Here is a 27,591-nt window from a genome sequence, read left to right on the forward strand (position 1 = left end):
GTGTGAGAGAAAAACAGAAGAGGTTTTGCTTATAACAACCAATCATATCTCAGCTTTCACTTTACCAGAATTTGTTAACCTCTTAAGGACACAGGGCATACCTGGGCTAATAGCGTGCGGCACCGATCATTGTGCCGCGTGCTATAAACCCTTTAGATGTGGCGTTCAAAGTTGATCGCCGCATCTAAAATGAAAGTAAAAGATTCCCGGCAGCTCAGTTGGGCTGATCGGGACCATCGCGGTGAAATCGCGATGTCCCTATCAGCTAGAACGCGAGTGGGGGTCCCCTTACCTGCGTCCAATCGGCGATTGATTGCTCCAAGCCTGAAATCCAGGCTTGAGCAATCGACTGCCGAAAACACTCATCTTTGCCGTGTCAATGCACGGCAATGATCTGTGTATGAGATCGGTATGTTCAGTGTAATAGTCACTAGGGGGGGCTATTACACTGCAAAAAAAAAAAAAGTGTGAAAAAAAAGTTCATCATCCTCTTGTCATCATCCGCCCTCAGTGGTCTTCAACCTGCGGACCTCCGGAGGTTTCAAAACTACAACTCCCAGCTTGCTGGGAGTTGTAGTTTTGAAACCTCTGGAGGTCCGCAGGTTGAAGACCACTGAGGGCGGATGATGACAAGAGGATGATGAAGGGGGGGGGGTGGTATGATGACAAGAGGATGATGAAGGGGGGGTGTGGGATGATGAAGGGGGGTGGGGATGATGACAAGGGGATGATGAAGGGGGGGGGGGTGTGGGATGATTACAAGGGGATGATGAAGGGGGGGTGGGGATGATGACAAGGGGATGATGAAGGGGGGGGGGTGGGATGATTACAAGGGATGATGAAGGGGGGTGGGGATGATGACAAGGGGATGATGAAGGGGGGATGTGTGGGATGATGAAGGGGGGTGGGGATGATGACAAGGGGATGATGAAGGGGGGGTGTGGGATGATGAAGGGGGGGTGTGGGATGATGAAGGGGGGTGGGGATGATGACAAGGGGATGATGAAGGTGGGGGGTGTGGGATGATTACAAGGGGATGATGAAGGGGGGTGGGGATGATGACAAGGGGATGATGAAGGGGGGATGTGTGGGATGATGACAAGGGGATGATGACAGGTGATGATGATGAGGGTCTGGATGATGACAGGCGGTGATGATGATGAGGATGTTAATGACGGGTCTGGATGATGACAGGGGGGATGATGTATTTCCCACCCTAGGCTTATACTCGAGTCAATAACTTTTCCTGCGATTTTGGGTTGAAATTAGGGGTCTCGGCTTATACTCGGGTCGGCTTATACTCGAGTATATACGGTAATTAAACATGTGTGATAGCTACTTCCTTTTTGGAACTGTATATTTTTACATAACTTCTTGTGGTTACATCTCATTATTTTAGATCAAAGCAGCACAAAATGGAGTTAGTAGAAGCTAAAGTTATGTTCACCTTTGTGTCATTTCTACAGTGGTATACTCCATGGCACCATGGACCCCAGCAGCTTAAAATAGGGTTTGTGTGTTTCCATTGTGCTCTCATTTAAACTTATTGCTGCAAACTGTTCTCCTATTCTTTCTGTCAAATCTGACTGAACTTCTAAAGGAGGCTTTAAAACGGATTCTCTTACAGTAGTGTGAACACAGCCTAAAAATTATCATGTATGCATGCAGTGGACTCTGTAAGGGCTCATTCACACTATGGAATTTCAGCCAAGAGATATTTCGATTCCATTTGTAGTGGGCGAGGGCAGAACGAGCCAGTGGTAGGACCAATCCGAAATGCACAATCTTCTAAGATGGCAATTCTGATGAAAGAATTAACATGTAGCCTCTGGTGGCTGTATGCCAATTTCCACTGGTTTATGAAATATAGGGATTTTACTATTTAATTGGAAATCTGTAATTTTCATAGAATAGTCAGATGGGCAGAAACTTTATTACTAAACAGGGTGCATTCACACTCTATTTTGTAAGTTCCCACCTATCTGACTATTCAGTGAAAAGTACAGATTGTCAACCAAATAGGAAAACCCTATAACTCAAGAACTGGGGAGCATAGCAAGAAAGTAAAAGTACTGTACACATATCACAGCTTCTCCTGAAAAGTCTGTCAAAAGTTTATGGCCTATTCAACTTTTAAATGTTTTATAGAGATTTCAAGGAAGCATTATGAACCATTTAAACCGGAGCTGCCCTTAATATCACAGAGGTGCCCCCATATTGTGCAAATATGTCCCCAGAACACCCACCCCAGGGATGCCTCCATATGGAACCACGGAGCTCTTGTGCATGGATAACAATGTACATGGACATTACAGAACCATATTTCCATACATGCGCCTTTGAACTTGTGTGTACAGAGATATTCATCTTTCGAAGCATTGCTTTTAGCAGAGAATACCTCTGCACATATGGGGTCCTAGGGGTATTCTACCAATTTGTTTCTGTCAAATTTTTACGGAACCCTACAGAAAAACCTCTATATCTCTATATCTGGATATATGTTTGAATTGGCAGCCCTATTACTATTATTAAAAAAGCTGTATGCATAATAATAGAGTGATAATAATCATATCAATATTTATTTATTTCGCGATAACATATTCCACAGCGTATTACACTTCTGTGCATGTACAGACAATAATCAGACATTACTAAATTACTAATTAGTCAAACAAAAGGAGTGAGGGCCCTGTTCACAAGAGCTTACAATCTATGGGGGAGATTTATCAAAACCTGTGCAGAGGAAGAGTGGTGCAGTTGCCCATAGCAACCAATCAGATTGCTTCTTTCATTTTCCACAGGCCTCTAAAGAGGCCTGTGGAAAATGAAAGAAGCAATCTGATTGGTTGCTATGGGCAACTGCACCACTCTTCCTCTGCACAGGTTTTGATAAATCTCCCCCTATGTGTGCATGAGCCCTGAAGCAAAATTGAAGTTTCCAATAGATGAGAAGAATTGCTGCCCAAATCCTTACCCATTGTTTGTTACTACCATGGAGAAGCTGCAGACCTTTTTATATACTATGCACTGAGGCTGGGTTTTCCACAAAGTATTTTGGTCAGTATTTGTAGCGAAAACCAGGAGTGAAATCTGTGTTTCGGACCCAATCCTTGTTTTGGTTAAAAATACTAACTAAAAACCTGATAAAATACTATTTTTGAACTCATCCTAAAGTTTTTTTTGGGGACATAAGTAATCGATGGCTTATTCACAGGATAGGCCATCAATTGTTGATCTGTGGGGTGCTAACACCTGGTATCCTCATGAGGATAGGCCATCAATCATTTTTGTCTGGTAAAAACCTTTAAAGGAATAGTCCAGCTTAGAAAAATGTATCCCCTACTTAAAGAATAAGGGGTAAGTGTTAGATCACAGGGGGTCCGACCGCTGTGAACCCCCACAATATCCTGCACAGACTCTTGGCTATCCTCGTGCACGGAACTGTGTCAACCTCCGCACGAAGCTGTGGTCAACACATGCCCTCCATGCATCTCTATGGGAGAGCTGGAGATACCCGAGTACATTGCTTCAAAGTGCTGGGCAGGAGATCACGGGGGTCCCAGGGGTTGGACCCCTGAGATCTAACACTTAGCCCCTATCCTTTTGATTTTTTTAAACAGGATAATACCTTTATTTAACATATTTGATAGATCAGTGAAGAAGCACAGGTGCAAATAAGCATAATAAAAGTAAAAGAGCATTTCTTTTATTCAGAAAGGCATTTGGCTCCCAGTTTGCTTCCCTGTTATAAACATAAATTAAATGAATAAAAATTGGAATACCCCTTTAAGACCTTCCCATTTGTGCAGATCACTCTTCATGCAAATTGTTTGTTCCTGAAATAACTAGACACTTGATGCAAGAGGTCATTTTAGTACTGGAAGCAGAAGAACTTGTGTGCACCCTAGCTAAATGAATTCTAAGAAAACCATATTATCTACTGTATCTTTTTCCTGACAGTCAACATTGGAAGTAGTTTTGGTGAATCAAACGTCACCATCTATATAATGTGAGGGATATTGATGCGGGCGGCCAGCCGCTCTTCTATGGTCCCCTGCACTGACGCATATATATACACCTGTTCATATTTCCCACAGGGAGTTGTGATTGGCCGGGACCATCTGGCCAATCACAGCTCTCTGCGGGAAATATGAATAGGTGTATATATACGGCAGTGCAGGGGACCATAGAAGAGTGGCCGGCCGCATCTATGCATTATACAGGAGGATCACAGCGGGTGCCAGAAATGACACCCGGGGCAATCTGTCAATTAGTACATGTACTACTACTCCCATTGTGGCACAAGAAAAAAAAGTTAAAAACACACACACTTTATTCAATACATTATTAAAATACATTAATAATAAAAAGTTTAACAAAATTATTTATAACAAATATATTATTTTTACATTTAAATGGCCCCTTTCAATATTTTTATTATTATCGGCTACATTTTTAGTTCCCTGCCCACCCACATAAATTGATCCCTGTTTAAAAATTTATAAAAATGTCATTATCAAAAAGATAAATTTCGTTACATACAATTTTTTCCATCACTACTGTATCTTTTTATAGCTTTTTTTTTAAATTGTACCCTACAAAATGTTATTAAAAAAGGTATCTCCATCAATTTTTTGGATCGTTAAAATCCAAAAAAGAATAAAAACTGCTGACAAAAACGCCAAAGTTAAAACCCATATGGCGTCTTTCAAGGTGTTTTTTTATTCCCATAGACTTCTATGGGAGAAAAATGCCAAGATTTTCCGGAAAAAACACCAAGAGGTCGTTTTTGAAAAACTGCCAAGGAGCCAAAAAGAGCTGAAAAACGCCCAAAGGATTAAAAAAACGCCAAACTGAAAAATGCCAAGTGGATCTGGAATTTTGCAGTTTACTATTGACCTGCATCTAACATCTGGCTTCTGCGTTTTTTCACAGAAAAAATGCAGTGCAGCAAAATGCGTGTTTTTATTGGTGTTTTTGCATGAAAAACCTCAGAGGAATCCTAGCCTGACTATTGGTTGTGAGCTACTTTAAAAAATTTAAAAACATTTGCAGACAAACCTGAAATTTAACACTAGTATTACACAATCTAGATTGGCATATTTCTGGTGATTAGAATATTTCTGCTATTATGTAAGGCTAGGTTTACATTGCTGTTCGCATCTGACCCGTTAAGGGTCTGATCGGCTCTATTTTCCAGATTGCCGACAGAACTCAGAATAGCAGAGTCCAATGGCAGTGTGAACAAGGCCTAAATTGCAAACGCATATGTTCATAACTCAGGACCCTGGTTGTGAGAGAAAAATGGAAGAGATTTTGCCTTTAACAAGCAATCACAGCTCAGCTTTCACTTTACTACTTTTCACTTTAAGCTTGTTAAGATATGAAAGCTGAGCTGTAATTGGTTGTTATGGTTGTTATCACAGATTTTGATCAGGGCCTGTGTTTAAAGGGGTACACTGCCCCTAGACATATCTGTTCGCAAGATCCGGCCGCTGGGACTCCCGTGATCTCCGTGCCTGCACAGAACGCTGTTGAGAACGCTGTTTCCGGGCGGCTGTGGTTGTAATGCCACGTCCCCTTGTGACATCACGCCACGCCACCTCCATTTATGTCTATTGGAGGGGATAAGATATCTGGATAAGGGATAAGATGTCTAGGGGCAGAGTAACCCTTTAAATTAAGAGGCACATAAAAGTTCAGAATTAACCCCTTTTATGTTATAGGTACATAATACGAATCTCAAATATGGGTATAAGCATGAGCCCAAAAACCTGTACTATATCTGCACTGCAACAGCCGCTACTAGAACTGAAGGTGTTTACTTTTGAGAGACTCCTGTAATTTGTCAGCCAGATGAAGCCAGCATATGTATAAGTGTAGGTCAGCCATGATAAGGTTCTGTGTCTCTAGGTGCACTCCTATCAGCTAAACAATGGGCGGATGTACACTGCTCAAAAAAATAAAGGGAACACTTAGACAACACAATGTACCTCCAAGTCAATCACACTTCTGTGAAATCCCACTGTCCACTCAGGAAGCAACACTGATCGACAATCAATTTCACATGCTTAGAAACAAAATTTCAACCACCCCTCAAGGACACCACCCTACTGGGCGCACAGTGAAAAAATGGTTTAAAGACAGTTTGTTTGTACAATGCAAAAAATATTTATTAAAATACAATTAAAATTATTCAATTAAAAAACATTTGAACAGAGCAATATTGAATATAGTTGATTACCATAGGCCCTAATGGTATATATCCATAGTGATATATCAGGCACTGCTGTTGTAAATTGTATTTTAATAAATATTTTTTGCATTGTTCAAACAAACTGTCTTCAAACCATTTTTTCACTGTGCACCCAGTAGGTGGTGTCCTTGAGGGGTGGTTGAAATTTTGTTTCTAAATTTGTTTTGCTCAGTCGGTGGGGACAGATTTGTCAACCACAATTTAACTCCCTAGGGACGGAGCCCATTATAACCCTAAGGACGGGAGCATTTTTTGCACATCTGACCACTGTCACTTTAAACATTAATAACTCTGGGATGCTTTTACTTTTCATTCTGATTCTGAGATTGTTTTTTCGTGACATATTCTACTTTATGTTAGTGGTAAATTTTTGTCGATACTTGCATCATTTCTTGGTGAAAAATTCCAAAATTTGATGAAAAAATTGAAAATTTTGCATTTTTCTAACTTTAAAGCTCTCTGCTTGTAAGGAAAATAAACATTCTAAATAAATAATATTTTGATTCACATATACAATATGTCTACTTTATGATTGCATCATAAAGTTGACATGTTTTTACTTTTGGAAGACACCAGAGGGCTTCAAAGTTCAGAAGCAATTTTCCACAAAATTTTCAAAATCAGAGTTTTTTAGAGGCCAGTTCAGTTTTGAAGTGGATTTGAAGGGCCTTCATATTAGAAATACCCCATAAATTACCCCATTATAAAAACTGCACCCCTCAAAGTATTCAAAATGACATTCAGTTAGTTTGTTAACCCTTTAGGTGTTTCACAGGAATAGCAGCAAAGTGAAGGAGAAAATTCTAAATCTTAATTTTTTACACTGGCATGTTCTTGTAGACCCAGTTTTTGAAATTTTACAAGGGGTAAAAGGAGAAAAAGCCCCCCAAAATGTGTAACCCAATTTCTCTCGAGTATGGAAATACCTCATATGTGTATGTCAAGTGTTCGGCGGGCGCAGTAGAGGGCTCAGAAGGGAAGGAGCGACAATGGTATTTTGGAGAGTGAGTTTTGCTGAAATGGTTTTTGGGGGCATGTCGCATTTAGGAAGCCCCTATGGTGCCAGAACAGCAAAAAAAAAAACACATGGCATACTATTTTGGAAACTACACCCCTCAAGGCACGTAACAAGGGGTCCGGTGAGCCTTAACACCCCCCAGGTGTTTGACGACTTTTCGTTAAATTCGGATGTGTAAATGAAAAAAAAAAAATTTTCACTAAAGTGCAGGTTTTTCCCCCAAATTTACCATTTCTACAAAGGGTAATGGGAGAAAAATCCCCCCAAAATTTGTAACGCAATTTCTCCCGAGTACGAAGATACCCCATATGTGGCCCTAAACTGTTGCCTTGAAATACGACAGGGCTCTGAAGTGAGAGAGCGCCATGCGCATTTGAGGCCTGAATAAGGAATTTGCAATAGGGGTGGACCCGGTTACAAGGACGGGGCTTGTCTCCACCAAAACCCTACAGCAGTGTTTCCCGAACAGGGTGCCTCCAGCTTTTGCAAGACTCCCAGCCTGCCAGGACTGGCAACACTGGGAGTTGTGGTTTTGCCACAGCTGGAGGCGCCGTTTAGGAAACACTGCCGTATGAGACGTTTTTCATTTTTATTGGGGGGGGCGACGTGTAAGGGGGTGTATGTGTAGTGTTTTACTTTTTATTATTTGTTAGTGTAGTGTAGTGTTTTTAAGGTACATTCACACAGGCAGGGGTTCACAGTAAGTTTCCTTGAAGGAAACCCACTGTAAATGTTCCCTGTACATTCACATGGGGGGGCGCCCCAAGGGGGGGGGCACCCCAAACCTTCAGCTGTAGCAAAATGACAACTCCCAGAAGGCACTGACGGACCGTACATGCTGGGAGTTGTAGTTTTACAACAGCTGTAGGCACACTGGTGGGGAACCACTGAGTTAGAAAACAGACTCTAGCTCAGTGATTCCAACCCATGTGCCTCCAGTTGTTGCAAGACTACAACTCCCAGCATGTACGGTCTGTCAGTGCACTCTGGGAGTTGTAGTTTTGCCACAGCTGGAGGCACACGGGTTGGAACCACTGAGTTAGGAAACAAACCAACCAGTGTGCCTACAGCTGTTGCAAAACTACAATTCCCAGCATGCCCGTACAGTCAGGGATGCTGGGCGTGTAGTTCTGCAATATCTGGCCCTTCAGATGTTGCAGAACTACAACTCCCAGCATGCCTGGACAGTCTGGGCATGCTAGGAGTGGTAGTTATGCAACAACTGTGGAAGAACAGTGGCCTCCAAACTGTAGCCCTCCAGATGTTGCAAAACTACAACTCCAAGCATGCCCAGACTGTCCAGGCATGCTGGGAGTTGTAGTTCTGCAACATCTGAAGGGCCAGATATTGCAGAACTACACGCCCAGCATCCCTGACTGTCTGGGCATGCTGGGAGTTGTAGTTTTGCAACATCTGGAGGGCTACAGTTTGGAGACCACCATATAGTGGTCTCCAAACTGTGCCACTTCAGATGTTGCAAAACTACAACTCCCAGCATGCCCAGACAGTCAGTGCATGCTGGGAGTTGTAGTTTTGCAACATCTGGAGGACCACAGTTTAGAGACCACTACACAGTGGTCTCCAAACTGTGACCCTCCAGATGTTGCAAAACTACAACTCCCAGCATGCCCAGACAGCCTTTGGCTGTGTGGCCATGCTGGGAGTTGTAGTTTTGCAGCTTTTAGAAGGCCACAGTGAAGATCACTTATCGCGATCTTCACTGCAGCCTTCTCAGCCTCACTTTCCGGCCGCCGCTCCTCCTGCTCGCGCCGCTTGTTCCTGCTGCCGCCGATGCAGGTCCGGGTAAGCCGGGCCATGTCCCCCCCCCCTCGCCGCCCGTGTTCCCCCTGCTCTGTACCAACTTCGATCGGTGCGCAGAGCGGGGGGAAATGAACTCTAACCCCCGCCCCCCTCCTGCCATTGGTGGTCAGCCTGACCGACCAATGGCAGGGATTAGGAGGGGGTGGCAACACTGCCACCTCGCTCCTATGCTTAAGGCTGGTCGGAGCTGTCTCTGACAGCTCCGATCAGTCTTATTTTCCCGGATCGCGGCAAATCGCAGGTCTGAATTGACCTGCGATTTGCTGCGATCGCCGATATGGGGGGTCTCAGGACCCCCCTAGGCATTGCCACGGGATGCCTGCTGATAGATATCAGCAGGCATCCCGGTCCGATCACCGCCCGGCGAGCAGCAGTGATCGGAAATGCAGAGGGCGTATGGATACGCCCTCCGTCCTTAAGTGACGGGACGCGAGGGCGTATGCATACGCCCTTCGTCCCCAAGGAGTTAACCTCGGATGCAAGGTTTTGAGCAGCACACACATTTCCATTTATCTCCAATTTCACATGCTGTTGTGCAAATGGAACAGACAACATGTGGAAATTTTAGGCAATTAGCAAGACACCCCCCAATAAAGGAGTGATTCTGCAGTTGGTGACCACAGATCACTTCTCAGTTCCTATGTTTTCTGGCTGATGTTTTGGTCACTTCTGAATGCTGGCGGTGCTTTCACTCTAGTGGTAGCATGAGACGGAGTCTACAACCCACACAAGTGGCTAAGTTAGGGCAGCTCATCCAGGATGGCACATCAATGCGAGCTGTGGCAAGAAGGTTTTCTGTGTCTGTCAGCATAGTGTTCAGAGCATGAAGGTGCTACCAGGAGACAGGCCAGTACATCAGGAGATGTGGAGGAGTCCGTAGGAGGGCAACAACCCAGCAGCAGGACCGCTACCTCCACCTTTGTGCAAGGAGGAGCACTGCCAGAACCCTGCAAAATGACCTCCAGCAGACCACAAATGTGCATGTGTCCACTCAAACGGACAGAAACAGACTCCATGAGGGTGGTATGAGGGCCCGACGTCCACAGGTGGGGGTTGTGCTTACAGCCCAACACCATGCAGGACGTTTGGCATTTGCCAGAAAACACAAAGATTGGCAAATTCACCACTGGCGCCCTGTGCTTTTCACAGATGAAAGCAGGTTGACTGAGCACATGTGACAGACGTGTCAGAGTCTGGAGACGCCGAACGTTCTGCTGCCTGCATCATCCTCCAGCATGACCGGTTTTGCAGTGGGTCAGTAATGATGTGGGATGGCATTTCTTTGGGGGGCTGCAAAGCCGTCCATGTGCTTGCCAGAGTTAGCCTGACTGCCATTAGGTACCGAGATGAGATCCTCAGACCCCTTGTGAGACCATATGCTGGTACGGTTGGCCCTGGGTTCCTCCTAATGCAAGACAATGCTAGACCTCATGTGGCTGGAGTGTGTCAGCAGTTCCTGCAAGAGGAAGGCATTGATGCTATGGACTGGCCTGCCCGTTCCCCAGACCTGAATCCAATTGAGCACATCTGGGACATCATGTCTCGCTCCATCCACCAACGCCACATTGCACCACACTCATCAGGAGCATGCCCAGGCGTTGTAGGGAGGTCATAAGGGCACGTGGAGGCCACACACTACTGAGCATCATTGTGACTTATTTTAAGGACATTACATCAAAGTTGGATCAGCCTGTAGTGTGGTTTTCCACTTAGATTTTGAGTGTGACTCCATATCCAGACCTCTATGGGTTGATACATTTGATTTCCATTGATAATTTGTGTGTGATTTTGTTGTCAGCACATTCAACTATGCAAAGACGAAAGTTTTTCATACGATTAGTTCATTCATTCAGATCTAGATGTGTTATCTTAGTGTTCCCTTTATTTTTGAGCAGTATGTGTGTCATAGATTAAATCCACAAAACAGTGGCAAAGGTTTTCATCATTGTGCCTCCTTGTAGAATATATGTGAATACTGCTGTACAATGTAACTGTGTAAAATATTATCATTACTTTATAAGAGTGGAGGTGGCATAATGTTATGGTAATTATCACCCACAGTTATGGTATACACTCAGGTATATGACCACAATGCTTCTTTATGCATGCAATCGCTCCTACATGATTATACATGCACATTGCATATTGTCCTTTCCAACACCTCCACACTAACAATCTGTATTGGTGGTGAAGACGCAGGATCGGAACATTAAAGGGGGATGCCAGAGAGTTTTAAACAGTGGAGGATGTTATAAAATAAAAGCAAAAAATCAAACATATTTCTCACCAAATAACTCCTTACTACCTCAGCAATTTTCTTTCTTTTTTTTCTTCATTTTTATTTTTATTTTTTTAACTTCCTCTCCTTTTAAAGGAGTACTCTAGTGCCGACTATTCCCCGTCTGTTGTGCCCGGACTAAAAAAAAAAATGAAAATAAACTCACCTTCCTGCGTTCCTCCGGAGCGCTGCTACAGCTGATTGGTCTTCCGGTGCCGTCTTCTACCTTCTTCCTTTGCAAGGATAGTCCCACGGCGCTCAGCCTATCAACAGCCATGCCAGACATGGCTGCGGCTGGTGATAGGCTGAGCTCCGTGTGACGATCCGTGCACATGAAGAAGGCAGAAGACTGGACCGCAGCTGTAGCAGCTCTCCAGGGGAATGCAGGAAGGTGAGTGAAAGTTTATTTTCATTTTTTTTCCAGCCCGGGCACAACGGAGGAGGAATAGTCTGCACTGGAGTACTCCTTTTAAGGGCTCGATTACACTGTCTTTGTGCTCTGATAAATGGAGCTCCATTGGTCACTCCATCGGAAGGACAGGAGTTCAGTGGAGATAAAAATATTGCATGTCCTATATTTTTTTTGCTCCGCTCAACTCCAGTAAAATATCGGATCCCATTGAAGTCAATGTGATCCATCTGGAACTGGCAGTGTCAGCTGTGCTCTGACCTGTTCTGGGTCCGTTCGGGGGGGGGGGGGGGAAATCCATTATCATTGTGTGTCACTGTCATTTAAAAACCATGTCAATTTTAAATGTCACAGAGGCATGTAAAAAAATTTGGATCATGAGACTCCCACAAAAAAGCAGAACAAGCGGGGATAAGCACGGTGTAGATCGCTTTACTCCCTAGCCCTCAGTCATCTTTGTCTCACTGTTCTATAGACTTTTAATGGAGCATGCTTATCCCTGCACATTCTACTGATTGGTGGGGGTCTCCACACTGAGACGCCAGTCGATCATAACTTTTAAAAGGGTTATCCATGAATAGAAAAACAGAGCTAATTTCTTTGAAAAACAGCTCCATGTCTGTGCCCCGATTGTGTGTGATATTACAACTTGGATCCATTCATTTCAATGGAACTGAACTGTAGAACCACACCAGAAACATCTTTTTTTCTATTCCTGTAAAACCCTTTTATCATGCCTCTGTGCCATGTCAATTTTATTTTTTTTAAATGACAGCAACACTTGTAGCTTGTACATGATAGCTGACCAATGTCAGGGTGAATTGTTTAAATTGTCCTGTGCTAAAACTATGCATGTATGGCATGATCGCCAGGGTACTGCTCGCCACTTTTTTGCTTTCTTTTTACCACATTTTAAACTGTTTGTGGATAAACCTATTGTGAGAGATAATGGAAAACTGTATAACTCTTATACATTGTAAACTTGTCAGTCTAATGTGGTAGACTTTTAACACTGAATAATGTTATAATGTCTGGTGCATCATTACACTGCCTAGTTTAGGTTGGCACCATGTATTAGTTGGCTTAGTTGAATTACAACTCTCTGCCAATCGACTTGTCTCACAGTCCCTCGTCCCCCCCCTTGCTGCACAGGTTTTAGACATGGTTACTTTGTACTGCATGGCAGTTGGCACCAGACTCTGTCGTCTCTGCTCACCTAGCATTGCAATACAACACTGAATGACAGTACACTCACCACAGCTGAAAGAGAACCTGTGAACCCAAATAAATTGAGATTTTACTCTCATTAAATAGCTTAGGGTGACCTGATCAAACACCTTTTGCAGTTTCCTGACACATCCTTCTGTTCACAGGATATGAGGGTTCAGTTTTTCTGACATTTTAAGGAATCAGTTTGATGGGCGTGGCTTAATTTTAATAATGAGAGTAAACATGAGGTGATGGGCGGAATTATAAAATTAGGAGGTACATTTTGTACACTGAGGGCTGTGTATGCCTAATACCCATTCCCTGACTGTATAATCGCACCCATAACTTCCAATATTAAAATTAAGTCCCACCCATCTGACCGAGTCACCGAATTGTCAGACAAAATATAAACCCACATATCTTGGAAATGGGAGGATGTGTCAAAAAACTGCAAAAAAGTGTGTGATCAGGCCACCCTAAACTATTTAATGATTATGCACTAATCATTTTTGGGGGTTTCCACTGGTCCTCTTTAAATGTAGGTCCTGCATTAGCCAGTGCTGGACCTTGGCACCTCCTCCTACAAACCTGAGTTTCCTGGTGCCCAGAACATTGAAAGGGGTAAGCTGTGCCACTGTGGACAGAGGTCTACAAGACATAGGTTGAGGAAAACTCTACAGCACTCAAAACAACATGACTGTTACTTTGGGGCATTATAAACAGAGCTACAATAAACTTTTAAAGGGAACGTATAATTTTATCAACATTTTATTCTGTCTGGCCCCTTTCACACTACCGTCATGTTTCTGCAAAATCTCCCGTCGTGATCTTCCATCACAAAGTCCATAAAACGTCCGTCAAAGAATCCCATTCATTTCAATGGGATTTTTTGACCATCTTTCATCATCAGTTATATCCTTTTCTGACTAATTTCTGTTATTTTTGATGGGGAAAATAATGTTGCATGCACTCATTTTTGTCCTGTCAAAATTAACGGTGGAATAACGGACGTTAACATTTTAACATTGAAGTCTATGGGTGACGGATGTTCACAAAAGACATCTATTATTGTCTGTTATTTTTATATTCTGTTATGATTTGTTAGTGCTACTGAGCATGCTCAGTAAAGCACCACAACCAAAAAGTCAAAAATTTATTAAATTTAGCAGACAATAACGGATCATAATGGATAAAATAATGGATCATAATGGATGGCCAATGTCCCTTATTTTAACAGAATAGAATGTGGGTGCTGCAGGGAGATCACGGGGTCTAAGCAGCAGGCCCCCCACGATCAGACATCTTATCCCCTATACTTTGGATAGGGGATAAAATGTTTTTGCCCTGAATACCCCTTTAATGCCATTCTTCTTTGCAGATACTTTTAGGCTTTGTGAGGTTGTATGGGAACTCTTGGGGGAAGCCATTTTCAGGGTTCATCACAGATGTTCAGTTGTGCCCGAAGTGTCCAACAGCTTAATCTACCCGTGACCGAGGTCAAGAACTACCACAGGAGAATATTTAGGGTTCAGCCAGACCCACAAGGCTACCATGACAGCATAGACTTTTTTAGGTACACTACTTCCCCCAGATGGTCCTGCATTACTACTCCCATCCTCCTTGTGGGCATCACAACTTAACCTCCAGAGACATATTCATTATATTTGACTGATGTCAGCCACTCCACTTACAAGACTCCAGCAATGATATAACCTCCAGAGACATTCCATCACATGGGACTGATATTAGCTGCTTCTATTATAACGCTCCAGCACTGATATAACCTCCAGAGACATTCCATCACATGGGACTGATATTAGCTGCTTCTATTATAACGCTCCAGCACTGATATAACCTCCAGAGACATTCCATCACATGTGACTGATATTAGCTGCTTCTCTTATAACGCTCCAGCACTGATATAACCTCCAGACATTTCCATTATACATGTCTCATATCAGCCGCTTCTGCTAGGCTAAAAATCCGAGGCTATGGATGTCAGACCTGGGGCTTTAGCCCCCTTAGTCCCCCTAGTGACACCTCTGGTCTGAATACAAAATTTTTGTTTTTCCTTTTTAACACACTTTAAACATTTTCTAAAATTCTGTTTTTACATTTTCATTATGGGGTATTTAGCATGGATTGATGGGGGGAAATGTGATTTTTTTTTTATTTTAGCTTAAGGCCGCCCAAAACATAATAAAAATAATAAAATGCAAAATGGTCTGAATTCTTTCTGAACACATTGTATACTGTATATATGCATTTGCTAACAAAAATGCATTTTCTAATTAACATTGTACATTTCGGGCACATAAATAATCCATGCAATAGGATATCGTCCTGAAATATATAAATCACCCTATGTGCATTGTTTTCCTTCAAACATGATGGAGAATGAGATGTTTCATAGAAAGTTTTGTTTATTTCTCAGTAACATCCATACGTCTGTGGAGACATGTCATCTTCAGATGAAGAAACCCTCAGTGAGAGGTCATATCGTAGTGAGAGGTCATGCCGGAGTGAGAGATCTGGTAGTTTGTCCCCCTGTCCTCCAGGTGACACTCTGCCTTGGAATTTGCCACGTCACGAACAGAAGAAGAGGAAAAGCAAGGACTCTGTCTTGGATCCTGCAGAGAGAGCTGTAGTAAGAGTGGCAGGTGAGGAAATGTTTCATTTACCAAAGTACTGGATTTCATCTCATTGTCTTATAATTTCTACTATTTAGGCGACAATTACATTATGTTTGATCTGTATGCCATAATATACATGCATCTAGTCTGTATGCCATAGTATACATCCACCTGTTATTATGTTTGGTCTGTGCTGGTATATTTATATATATATATATATATATATATATATATATATATATATATATGTATATGTATATATATATATATATATATATATATATTTTTTTTATTTATTTATTTTTTGTATATACATTTTTGTGCTGGTATATGTTTTATTTGCATTACAGATAAGCATAGTGTACTGTATACCAGGGTAACACAGACCAAATATAGTTTTCTAGACTATACCCAGTCACTACACAGTGAACAAGGCCAACTGTTTCGGGCCCCTTTGGTGTACATACAAAATGTTATGTGAATCCCCCTTATGCCTAACCAAACTCCTTAGGCTAAGTTTCCACTTGGGTTTTTTTTCTGGCAGTTTTTGGATATCTGCCACTGCAGTTTTTGAGCCACAGTCAGAAGTGGATCCATAAGGGAGGAGAAGTGTAAGTCCTTCCTTTATATGTCCTATTCCTTTTGAATACACTTCTGGCTTTGGCTCAAAAACTGCAGTGGTAGTATTCCGAAAACTGCCAGAAAAAAAAACAAGTGGAAACTTAGCTTTAGGGCCTAAAGAATTGCAGTAGTTCACTAAGGTTAGATAAATCATGAATGTCTATATTTTGAGACAAGATTTGGGAAAAAAGTCACTGTGGGCCCCCTGTCTCCAACCTTACCCAGAAAGTTTGTTTGACAAGATTGTCATGGGCGTTTTAAAGAGGTATTTTCATCTGGGACACTTATGGCATATCCACAGGATATGTTATAAATGTCCACTAAATGTGGGCTCTCCCATAGAAATGTATTGAGGGGGCGTGTCGGACGCCGTGTCATGTGGTGGTCAGACGCGCCCCCTTGCCACTGACGGGTCCCCAGCGGATGGCCCACCTGCGATCTGAAACTTATCCCCTATCCTTAGGATAGGGGATATGTTTTCATTTCCCGGAGTACTCCTTTAAGCCTAGTAAACGCTGGCATCTTCTTGGGCTGCTTTGTGCTGACGTTAAAAGGGTACTCCGATGGAAAACATTTTTTTTAATCAACTGGTGCCAGAAAGTGAAACAGATTTATAAATTACTTCTATTTAAAAATCTTAATCCTTCCAGTACTTAACAGCTTCTGTAGGATGGAGGACGTTCTTTTATTTTTGAATTTCTTTTCTGTCTGACCACAGTGCTCTCTGCTGCAGAGCAGAAGAGGTTTTCTATGGGGATTTACTCCTGCTCTGAACAGCTCCTGACATGGACAGAGGTGTCAGCAGAGAGCACTGTGGTCAGACAAAAAGAAAAGAACTTCCTCTGTATTATACAGCAGCTGATAAGTGCTGGAAGGATTAAGATTTTAATAGAAGAAATTTGCAAATCTGTTTAACTTTCTGGCATCAGTTGATTAAAAAAAAAAAAAAGTATTCTACTGGAGAACTTCTTTAATCATTTTTTTGGGCTCAACCTGCTTTTGGGATTTTGTGCTAGATACATATCTCCATGAAGACGTTCCATGTCTCCAAACAATTGCATATTGACAGTTGGATCCATATAGTGCCATCCAAAGAGGCTCTCTAGATCACTTTATACTGAACTGCTCTTCATTAAAGGTTTAATGTGATCTTTAGGTCTTTTATTATATTTAACTAGGGACAGTCACTACAACATAATGTAGCCACCTTGCTCCTTTGGGTGAAGCACATCTCCTCCCATTTAATTCATAGGGTGTTTACGACTGTTCTTGTCAGTGAAATAAGTTACCACAATTCTTTTTTGTGTTCCGTGCCAAAAGATCACATCACACTTTAAAGAACAAAAGGATTACGCAAAGTATTGGCTGATGATGTTGTGCAGAATGTCTTGTTTATAACTTATGTCATTTCTAACTTACCTGTGTTGGCATGTATACATCCACACAGACATTTTACTTAATACCCTACATGAGACAATGTCGTAGTATTGTAATAAACCATCTTTAATGGATGAAATACGTTGTTCACATTCCTGTACCATTGAGTAATTGGGCACCCCACCCTCCTCTGAATGGTGCATTCATATGAACAGGGTACAATAAATGTGTGGTAAGAAGTGGTGGTGTGAGACCTGTAGCTGCTATATAGATAAGACCGTAGAAGTGGTGGGATATTTAAGTAGATGCTGATGGAAGGCTGATTTTACACGATCTGTTTCCATGGCAACACAAATGCCTGAGCAGCCATTCTTCTTGTTGCCATGGTCACTGAGCTCCCCTCTCCTATTTCTGAGGAGAAGGGGGGGGGGGGGGGGGGATTTCTCGGCCTCCTTTTCTAGCCTTTGTTCTTAGTTGGCCAATTCAGTATTCTTTCCTCAGCTGGCTTGCCCAGATCACTGCGCAAAATGTAATAGTGTAAACGTTATCCTGCCATTGAAACACTGAAGGAGGGAGCGTTGCACATCATGTCACTGCTCTTCTGACATAACCTTAGAGCCAATGCTCTCTGCAGCTATATTATTTCCTATGTATTACTACAGTATTTACCAGGGCAAGACTTCCTTTTACTTTTTTATAACGTGAGCTAGATTCTTAGACAGGAGCCATTAAGATAGACGTTATCTATCTACTAAGTTGCCTGGTCTTCCTACCTAAACTTTGTGGAAGAAGGATGCTCTTGTCCTCATATCCAGTCCTCATGTCCCATCCTTATATCCCTTCCTCATATCCTGACCTCAGATCCCGACCTCAGATCACAACCTCATATCCCCGTCCTCATATCCCATCCTCATATCCCGTCCTCATATCCCATCCTCATATCCCGTCCTCATATCCCGACCTCATATCCTGTCCTCATATCCCGACCTCATATTCTGACCTCATATCCTGTCCTCATATCCCTTCCTCATATCCCTTCCTAATATTCCTTCCTCATATCAGGACCTCATATCCCGTCCTCATATTCCTTCCTCATATCCCGACCTCAGATCACAACCTCATATCCCCGTCCTCATATCCCATCCTCATATCCCGTCCTCATATCCCATCCTCATATCCCGTCCTCATATCCCGACCTCATATCCTGTCCTCATATCCCGACCTCATATTATGACCTCATATCCTGTCCTCATATCCCCTCCTCATATCCCATCCTCATATCCCGACCTCATATCCCGTCCTCATATTCCTTCCTCATATCCCGACCTCATATCCCGTCCTCATATTCCTTCCTCATATCCCGCCCTCAGATCATGACCTCATATCCCGTCCGCATATCCCGTCCACATATCCCGACCTCATATCCTGACCTCATATCCCGTACTCAGGTGCAGCAGAGCTGTGATGAAGAGATTGTAGGCCGTAAATAAAAGCGGGCGTAGCTTTGTGGGGGCAAGGCTTGTTAGAGGGGTTATGGCTTGCAAGTGGATCGACACATTCATCTAGAGATTCGGTGCTTGTGGAGTAAAGTGGGGATAAGCTGAGATGAAGAGATTGTGGTTGAAGGACCTGTGATATGGATGTATCAGGTAAAAATGGTGTTTGGTCTTGAGTCAAAACATAAAAAGAATAAAAACAGTATTAGGATTCAGACCTCAAGTTATTGGGTGAACTAGGAATGTAAGTAAGACTGGAGATGTAGATGGATGTACAAAATGAATTATGCTTTATTTAGATAAAATATGACTGCCTATTATCTGAGCAGGGCCCTACATATACTATATAATAAAATGTGGTAAAATCAAATATGGTAAAGTATAGTTGCATAAAATTATATGATATGATATGATACATACACAGATAATGCCACCTAGTTTTGTGCCAATTTAAATGTCCAGTGTAATGCGCATATGTAGGTTTTCAAAGTCTTGCTAAATCCGTAAGTTGGAATACACAGTGTGAATAAAGTTGTGAGCGTTGCAGGTATGGCACGGGTATTCGCCCGGCCTAATAGAAGGATATGACCTGCGAGTTAGATGAATACTGCGATGTGAAGATGATATCGCTGGGACTTGCCATCTTCATGGAAGGTTGCGGTGAGATGCCGACTCTCTTAGCTGTCGGATGCCATGGACGTGCGTCCAGCTCAGTAGGTGAAAGGATTCCGGCAGTAGGGGTGATGTGCACTCTTTAGCAGTGGCATCCTAGTGTAGAGGATGCCGCTGCTAAGGAGGGCACATCAGGGGGACTGCAGCGCTTGCGAAAATCAAAGTAAAACCAATGTGGTTTGTTATGACACTTGCAGACAATAAAATAGATGGTGGTATACTGGCAAACAGGTGGCAATAGAGATACAGGTGAGGCCAGAAGCGTTTTGCCTTTATCAATGGCTGAATAGGGCTGAACATAAGGAAGGTCTTATACAGGCTATCATTTTGATTAACATATAGGTATTGCCAATCACAGCATGAGAAATAGGTCCTCCTTTTCAAGTTGCAGGTGATGGATACTTATATAAAAAAAAAACAAAAAAAAACTTTGACCAAAAAGGAATATACGTGCATTTGAAATGAATATTCATCCTAAAACCAGCAAAATCTCCGAAGTGTTGATAAAATATTGATAAGAAGAGCAGGATTAAGAGTGTAGTATAAACGTGTGGAGAATGGTTAGAAATATAAATGTAATTAGGCGTATAGCAGTACCGAGATGAAACTGCAGAGAAATGACATAGTAACATGGAGGCTGAAACATATGAGATAAGAAATGAAAATAAATAATAAAATGGAAGATAAAAGAGAAGAAAAATAGGAAAATAAAATATGGAAAATATAGAAAAAAATGATAAGTAAAAATGAGTAAGTGTGAAAAATGGAAATGCAATATGAAAAATATGGTAAAAATAAATGAGTAGAAATAATATATTAGCATGTCAAATGATGAACAAAACAGGCCTATAATGGGCATATATTAACTGGATAAGTGGCTTGCTAGAAGTGTGGCCCTGTGGGCTGAGACTCGGCCACTGTCCAAGCGCTGGATAAGCAGCTGGGCATTGGACAGGGAGTGAGTCAGAGCCCATTTGAATTGAGGCCTTTCGGTTCAATTGTTTCAAACTTACAGACATACAAGTTTGAAACTTTTGAACCGAAAGGCCTCAATTCAGATTGGACATCTTTGATTTCTTTTAAAGAAGTACTCTGGTGCAGAGTATTCCTGCTCCGTCCTGCCTGGGCTGCAAAAAAAATGAAAATAAACCATCTCTCACCTTCCTGGGTTCCCGCGGAACGCCACTACACCTGATCGGTCCTCCGGTCCATCCTCTTCATACTTACGTGTGTAACGATGCATCACATGGCGCTCAGCCTATCGCCGGCCGAGGCAGAACATCGCGGTGGCCGGCGATAGGCTGAGCGCCATGTGACGCTTCGTTCACATTTAAGTATGAAAAGGATGGACCGGAGGACCGATCAGCTGTAGTGGCGCTCCGCGGGAACCCAGGGAGGTGAGTGATGGTTTATTTTCATTTATTTTGCAGCCCGGGCAGGACGGAGCAGGAATACTCTGCACCAGAGTACTCCTTTAAGAGAACCCCTGGTGGGCTCTGACTCGCTCCCTGTCCAATGCCCAGCTGCTTACCCAGCGCTTGGACAGTGGATGAGTCTTAGCCCAAAGGGCCACACTTCTAGCAAGCCACTTATCCAGTTATTATATGCCCAGTATAGGCCTGTTTTGTTCATCATTTGACATGCTAATATATTATTTCTACTCTTTTCTTTTTATCATATTTTATTTCCATTTTTCACACTTACTCATTTTTACTTAGCATTTTTTTTCTATATTTTCCATATTTTATTTTCCATATTTTATCTTCTCTTTTATCTTCCATTTTATTATTTATTTTCATTTCTTATCTCATTTGTTTCAGCCTCCATGTTACCTATCTTATTTCTCTGCAGTTTCATCTCGGTACTGCTATACACCTAATTACATTTATATTTATACCCATTCTCCACACGTTTATATCACACTCTTAATCCTGCTCTTTTTATCAACACTTTAGAGAGATTTGGCTGGTTTTAGAATGAATATTAATTTCAAATGCATGTATATTCCTTTTTGTTTAAAGTCTTTATATATATATATATATATATATATATATATATATATATATATATATATACATATTTCAAATGCACGTATATTCCTTTCTGTTTAAAGTTTTATTTAGTTTTTTGTTTTGTTTATATAAGTATCCATCACCTGCAACTCCTAATTTTGAAAAGGAGGACCTATTACTCATGCTGTAATTGGCACGACCTACATGTCAATCAAAATGATAGCCTGTATAAGACCACCTTCCCAATGTTCAGCTCTATTCAGCCATTGATAAAGGTCCCCTCCCCCTGAAACGCGTCTGCCCTCACCTGTATCTTTATTGCCACCTGTTTACCAGTATACCACCATCTATTTCATTGTCTGCAAGCGCAACAACAAACCACATTGGTTTTACTTTGACTTTCACAAGTGCTGCAGTCCCCCTGTTTGGGGACAAATGTGGTGCGATACGCACCCCCAAATACAAATCTCTACACGAGGACGCGGCTGCTAAGGAGAGCACATCACCCCTACTGCCGAAATCTTCTCACCTACTGAGCTGGATGCACGTCCGTGGCATCCGACAGCTAAGGGAGTCGGCATCTCACTGCAACCTTCCATGAAGATGGCAAGTCCCAGCGATATCATCTTCACATCCCAGTATTCATCTAACTCGCAGGTCATATCCTTCTATTAGGCCGGGCGAATACCCGTGCCATACCTGCAACGCTCACAACTTTATTCATACTGTGTATTCCAACTTACGGATTTAACAAGACTTTGAAAACCTATATATGCGCATTACACTGGACATTTAAATTGGCACAAAACTAGGTGGCATTATCTGTGCAGGTCTTATAATTTTATGCAACTATATTTGACCATATTTGATTTGACCACATTATATAGTGTATGAAGGGCCCTGCTCAGATAATAGGAAGTCATATTTTATCTAAATAAAGCATAATTTATTTTGTACAACCATCTACATCTCCAGTCTTACATTCCCAGTTCATCCTATACCTTGAGGTCTGAATCTTAATACTGTTTTTATCCTTTGATTTTTGGCACTAAGGGTATAGTGCAGCTCAATACCTCAGTATAAGGCATACCATCAATTATAGTGTGTAGCCACCCGAAATCTCAGCTTTTTCTTTAATTGAACTATCCTATATCTTTAGTTGACACATAAGTAACCTGTGCCAAGTACACAGGTTACTTATATGTCATTTTAAAGTGATACTGGAACATACACACATATATACACACTTTGAGTTTTATTTATATACATAGATAGTGATAATATGGAACTCCCTGCTACGAAATGTCACAGACTTAGATACGTTAAATGGTTACTGTCAGGTTCAAAATCTTTTATATGTTGCACATCTTGGCAAAACATTAACCTTTCTGATATACTTCATAAAACATGTATTTCCTTCTTATAGAAATATGTCTTATAACCAAATGGGCCATTTGGTTGATTGATAACTATTGGAAAACTAGACAGTCTCTGTCCTTGGACAGATTGATAAATCTGGGCCATGGTGTTGCTTATTGATGGTCTCCTGGGAAAGCATCTACCAGTGAAGTAAAAGAAATTATTGCATTGGGGACTGCTCACAGTTGTGCCGTGGCTCCCACCTCTACTGAATCCATGACAGAGATCCAATATTATCCATTTCCAATCCATATTGTTTAAGAACTTTAACCAACCATAACATGCTATACTATTCTGTACCCAGAATATACACACATGGCAATACCTAAGGGTAGGTCCTTAGTGTGTTATCAGTCAGGGTCCAACAATAGGTCTTCCACTATTTTCACATGTCGGAACATTTGGCCAGAATATGACCGCTCGGAAATGTACCATCTCTATAGAAGAAAAGATGCATTTTCAAATGGATTCCGCAGAAAGAATTGATCTGCCAATTCTTTCTGTGGAGGCTGGAATCAGAATTGTCATGCCAAATGTTTGAAAACAATAGGACTCTGCTGCAAAGCAATTTCCGAGCAGGATTTTTTCACCACTTTCTGCTCGAAAATTCCGCTGTGTGAACATAGCCTTGGAGGAGTCTACAGAAGATAAGCTTTTATCTCTTGCACACCAAGTCCAGCACACTAGTTCACCAATGAGGTGACATTGCTCAGTAGTTCTGGATATTAATAAGCAACTCCATCACCCAGTGTTAGCCAGAGCCTGATGGGGAGAGCCTGGATGCAGGATGCAGTTGCAGATTTTGTTGAATCCACAGCAGAATCAATAGCAGCAGAGAATTTATTGCATCTTTTAACTTGCCTTGTTGAAGTCATCCATAGTGTATTTTTAGCATAAACTGACATCCTGAAACTTTAAGGAGCCTCTCCATACTCCTAGTTGGAGAAGTTCCCAGGGCTTATGATAATGCTTCTCTTTAGTATTATCCTTGAAGTGGCCCATCATAGAGCTTGACTTATGTAGAACTAGTTTTGAACTAGTACATAATTGCACGTACTGAACAGGGTGTGTACAGGGGCATCAAGATCAATCATAATCCCACTGACCACATAATCTGACAGGATCAAAAAAGGCAGAGAGCAGGATGAGGATGATAGTCCGGTGGAATGGGTTTTAGTGTCACAGACAAAGTATGTGTTCCAGAAGTAAACCAAATGTAGACACTATTGGACTACATTAAGGGAAAGATTTATCTAAACTATGCAGAAGAAAAGTGGTGCAGTTAACCATATCAAGGAATTAGATTGCTACTTTAATGTTAATAAACACTAATTATGTATGTAAATGAATAAGGCCACACATAAACCAAATGAAATACCTCTCGGCATCAGCTCAAAGAATATATACAATTTCTCCCATAGACAGATGTGCCGTTAAAACATAACTTTTAATCTCTAAATTAAAATACAGTATTTTAACTTAGAGATTAAAAGTTATGTTGTAACGGCACCTCTGTCTATGGGCCAAATTATACTATATATATACTTTAATTTTAAAAAAGGCCTCTGAAAAAAAAACAAAAAAAAAAAAACTATTGGTTACTAATGGCAACTGCTCCACTTTTCCTCTGCACAGCATTTATTAAATCTCCTCCCCAGTCCATTGAAGTCACATTGTCCCATAAGGAACTTTGTATTTGTCAGCAGACCTTTTTGAGGGGTGCTAACATGTGAAGAATTTGTGATGTGAATGGGGCAAAATGTAGTGTGACTATTCCAAAAATTATCTATAACTAAATAGCTAGAAGTACATAAAAAGAACAATTAGGTAAGAGGTTGTGATAGCCTGGGGGAGTAGGGTATATGGAATGTAGCTGTGCGGTGACTAAAGGGTGTCTGGTTAACCCTTACTATTCGTGACGCCAGGGTGAGGGCTCCTCTGTAATGCATGTCCTACCGCAACCCTTCCCAAGAGCGATAGGGAGGTATAGAATAATTGAATGTCCACAACCGGAGAGTTTGCTGAAAACAGTTGGAACTTTACTGAAGATTTTATGCAAGCTTCATAACCGGAACAGTCTCTATACATGCAAAGTCTCTAGTTTGACAGTGGTTGGGACCTTAAGCAATTTAGAGTCTTTAGGGTGATATGCGCTGTTCCACTGGATTTAGGGGATTTAGTTGCGGTCCAGTAGTCATGCTAGCTTTAGCGGGGATTAGTTTAGAACTCACTAGTGTGTCTTTGAAAGTTGCGCAGATCCGTCCTGCTAGTCTGGCATCCACGAGAGCAGCAACCCAAGAGAGTGATAATTGGCTACAGCTCCCTTATATGGGCAGGGGCTGGACTAGAACTAATTGGTCCAATACTTCTGTCAATCACCTTCACGTGGAATTATGGGTAGCATGTGACCCAAGGACCTCCAAAGGTCCTCTAACATACCATAGAGGAATTAACATGGTCACATGACCGAAGGTCCTGCGACACTAACAAGGTAAGTATACTATACATTATATTAAATATACATTATTAAATATGTACATATAAACATTATAGAATTAGAGTAGAAGAGAGGCGACTAGGGGCTGTCCCACCTGTGGGACCCTACCTGAACGTAGTAACTCTGACTTTGGGGACCACATACAAGGTACGGTATGGAATACGGTACCGGGACACCACAAGGTCATTACTAAACCCATAGTAGCGAGTAGTAAGAAGAGGATCCAGCACTCTCGTAAAATACTTAGGTCTTTAAATAAACATCACACAGTGCTGGGAAACAGAGAACTCTAGACTTATTTGAGGCACATGTGCCCCTTGTATCAAAGGAAAACAGTTCCAGGAAAAAGAGACCTCTGGACGCGTTTCAGGCGCATGTTCCCTTTGTATAATAGGGAAACAGTGCTGGGAAACAAAGACTTCTGGATGTGTTTCGGTGCATGCACCCTTTGTGTCAAAGGAAAACAGTTCCGGGAGACAGAGACCTCTTGAAGCGTTTCGGGCACATGCACCCTCTGTGTCAAAGGAAAAAACAGAGCTAGGAAACAGAGACCTCTGGACATGTTTCGGGTGCATGTGCCCTTTGTGTCATAGGGAAACAGTGCTGTGAAACAAAGACTTCTTGATGTGTTTTGGGTGCATGCACCCTTTGTGTCAAAGTAAAACAGTTCCGGGAAACAGAGACCTCTTAAAGCGTTTCGGGCACATACACCCTTTGTGTCAAAGGAAAACAGTGCTAGGAAACAGAGACCTCTCGATGCATTTCAGGTGCATGCGCCCTTTGTGTCATAGGGAAACAGTGCTGGGAAACAAAGAGCTCTGGATGCATTTTGGGTGCATGCGCCCTTTGTGTAAAAGGATTCTTATGGCCCGAAACACATCCAGATGTCACTGTTTCCCAGCACTATGTAATGTTGTTTTTGAAAGAGCTAAGTATTTTACTAAGAGCGCTGGATCATCTTCTTACTACTGGCTAGTACGTGCTTTGTACCTAGCCGGTGCTGGATCCATGCGCCTGGAATACAGCGAGATGAGTTTGTCACCTATTGGCCATTACTAAGCAGCATGGCAAATACATTCTATGTATATGTAGTATTAAATTATCCTTTCTGTAGAAGATTTGAGGTGTGAAACTGAAATGATCCAAATGGTTTACTCTAACATGTAGAAAGCAAACAGCGAGACTCAACTTGTTACTGCTATTTGAATTATGTCTTTATGTCTCTCATCTCCCATAGTTGTTGTGGGATCAGTATAGCAGCATCCTTTATTATATCTTTGATCCTTTGTGCTTACTATTAAGTCCCTCTTTACAAATGTGTTTCCATCTGTAAGTCATTAAACAAATCTTGGAAACACCTATATAATAGACAGTACACTGAGATTTACACAAAGGTGTGACCTGATATGTACTTTACAACATTGCCAGTTCTAGCTTTTTTAGTTATTCCATGAAGCTGTCTATGGTAGTGTTTTCCAACCAGGGTGCCTCCAGCTGTTGCAAAACTACAACCCCCAGCATGCCCGGACAGCCAAAGGCTGTCCGGGCATGCTGGGGGTTGTAGGTTTGCAACAGCTGGAGGCACCTTGGTTGGAAAACACTGGTCTATGGGATGGAACTTACATATTGGCCCTCATTTACTAAAAGTGGAGCAGAGTTTTCTTTGTAGGTTTTGATTCTGGACAGGTATTTTTCCACAGTATTTACTAATGTTTCCCTATGTTTTGCTTTTATTTATGACTGCTCGGAGCTGTGGGGTTTTCCAGAGCTCAAATCCACCACATTTTCTGTGGAAACATTAGTAAATATGTTGGGATTATTCCAAAATGTTGGGAACACGCCACCTTTTTGTTGACCACGCCCTGTCCCATCC

The 27,591-nt window shown here is 41.9% G+C and overlaps 1 protein-coding gene across 9 annotated transcripts in view; it reads left to right on the top strand.

Moving 5' to 3' along the window:
* The window catches only part of MACF1 (microtubule actin crosslinking factor 1), a 303,966-nt gene that overhangs the window by 10,156 nt on the left and 266,219 nt on the right, over positions 1-27,591 (top strand). For all 9 annotated transcript variants that reach the window (XM_056556581.1, XM_056556595.1, XM_056556594.1 and 6 more), the window contains exon 2: positions 15,426-15,651. In XM_056556581.1, coding sequence (XP_056412556.1) covers positions 15,450-15,651 — 202 coding nt within the window. In that variant the 5' untranslated portion in view covers positions 15,426-15,449. The remainder of the gene's footprint in view (positions 1-15,425; positions 15,652-27,591) is intronic.

The sequence above is a fragment of the Hyla sarda genome, chromosome 2 (assembly GCF_029499605.1).
Source record: "Hyla sarda isolate aHylSar1 chromosome 2, aHylSar1.hap1, whole genome shotgun sequence".
NCBI classification, from domain to species: Eukaryota; Metazoa; Chordata; class Amphibia; order Anura; family Hylidae; genus Hyla; species Hyla sarda.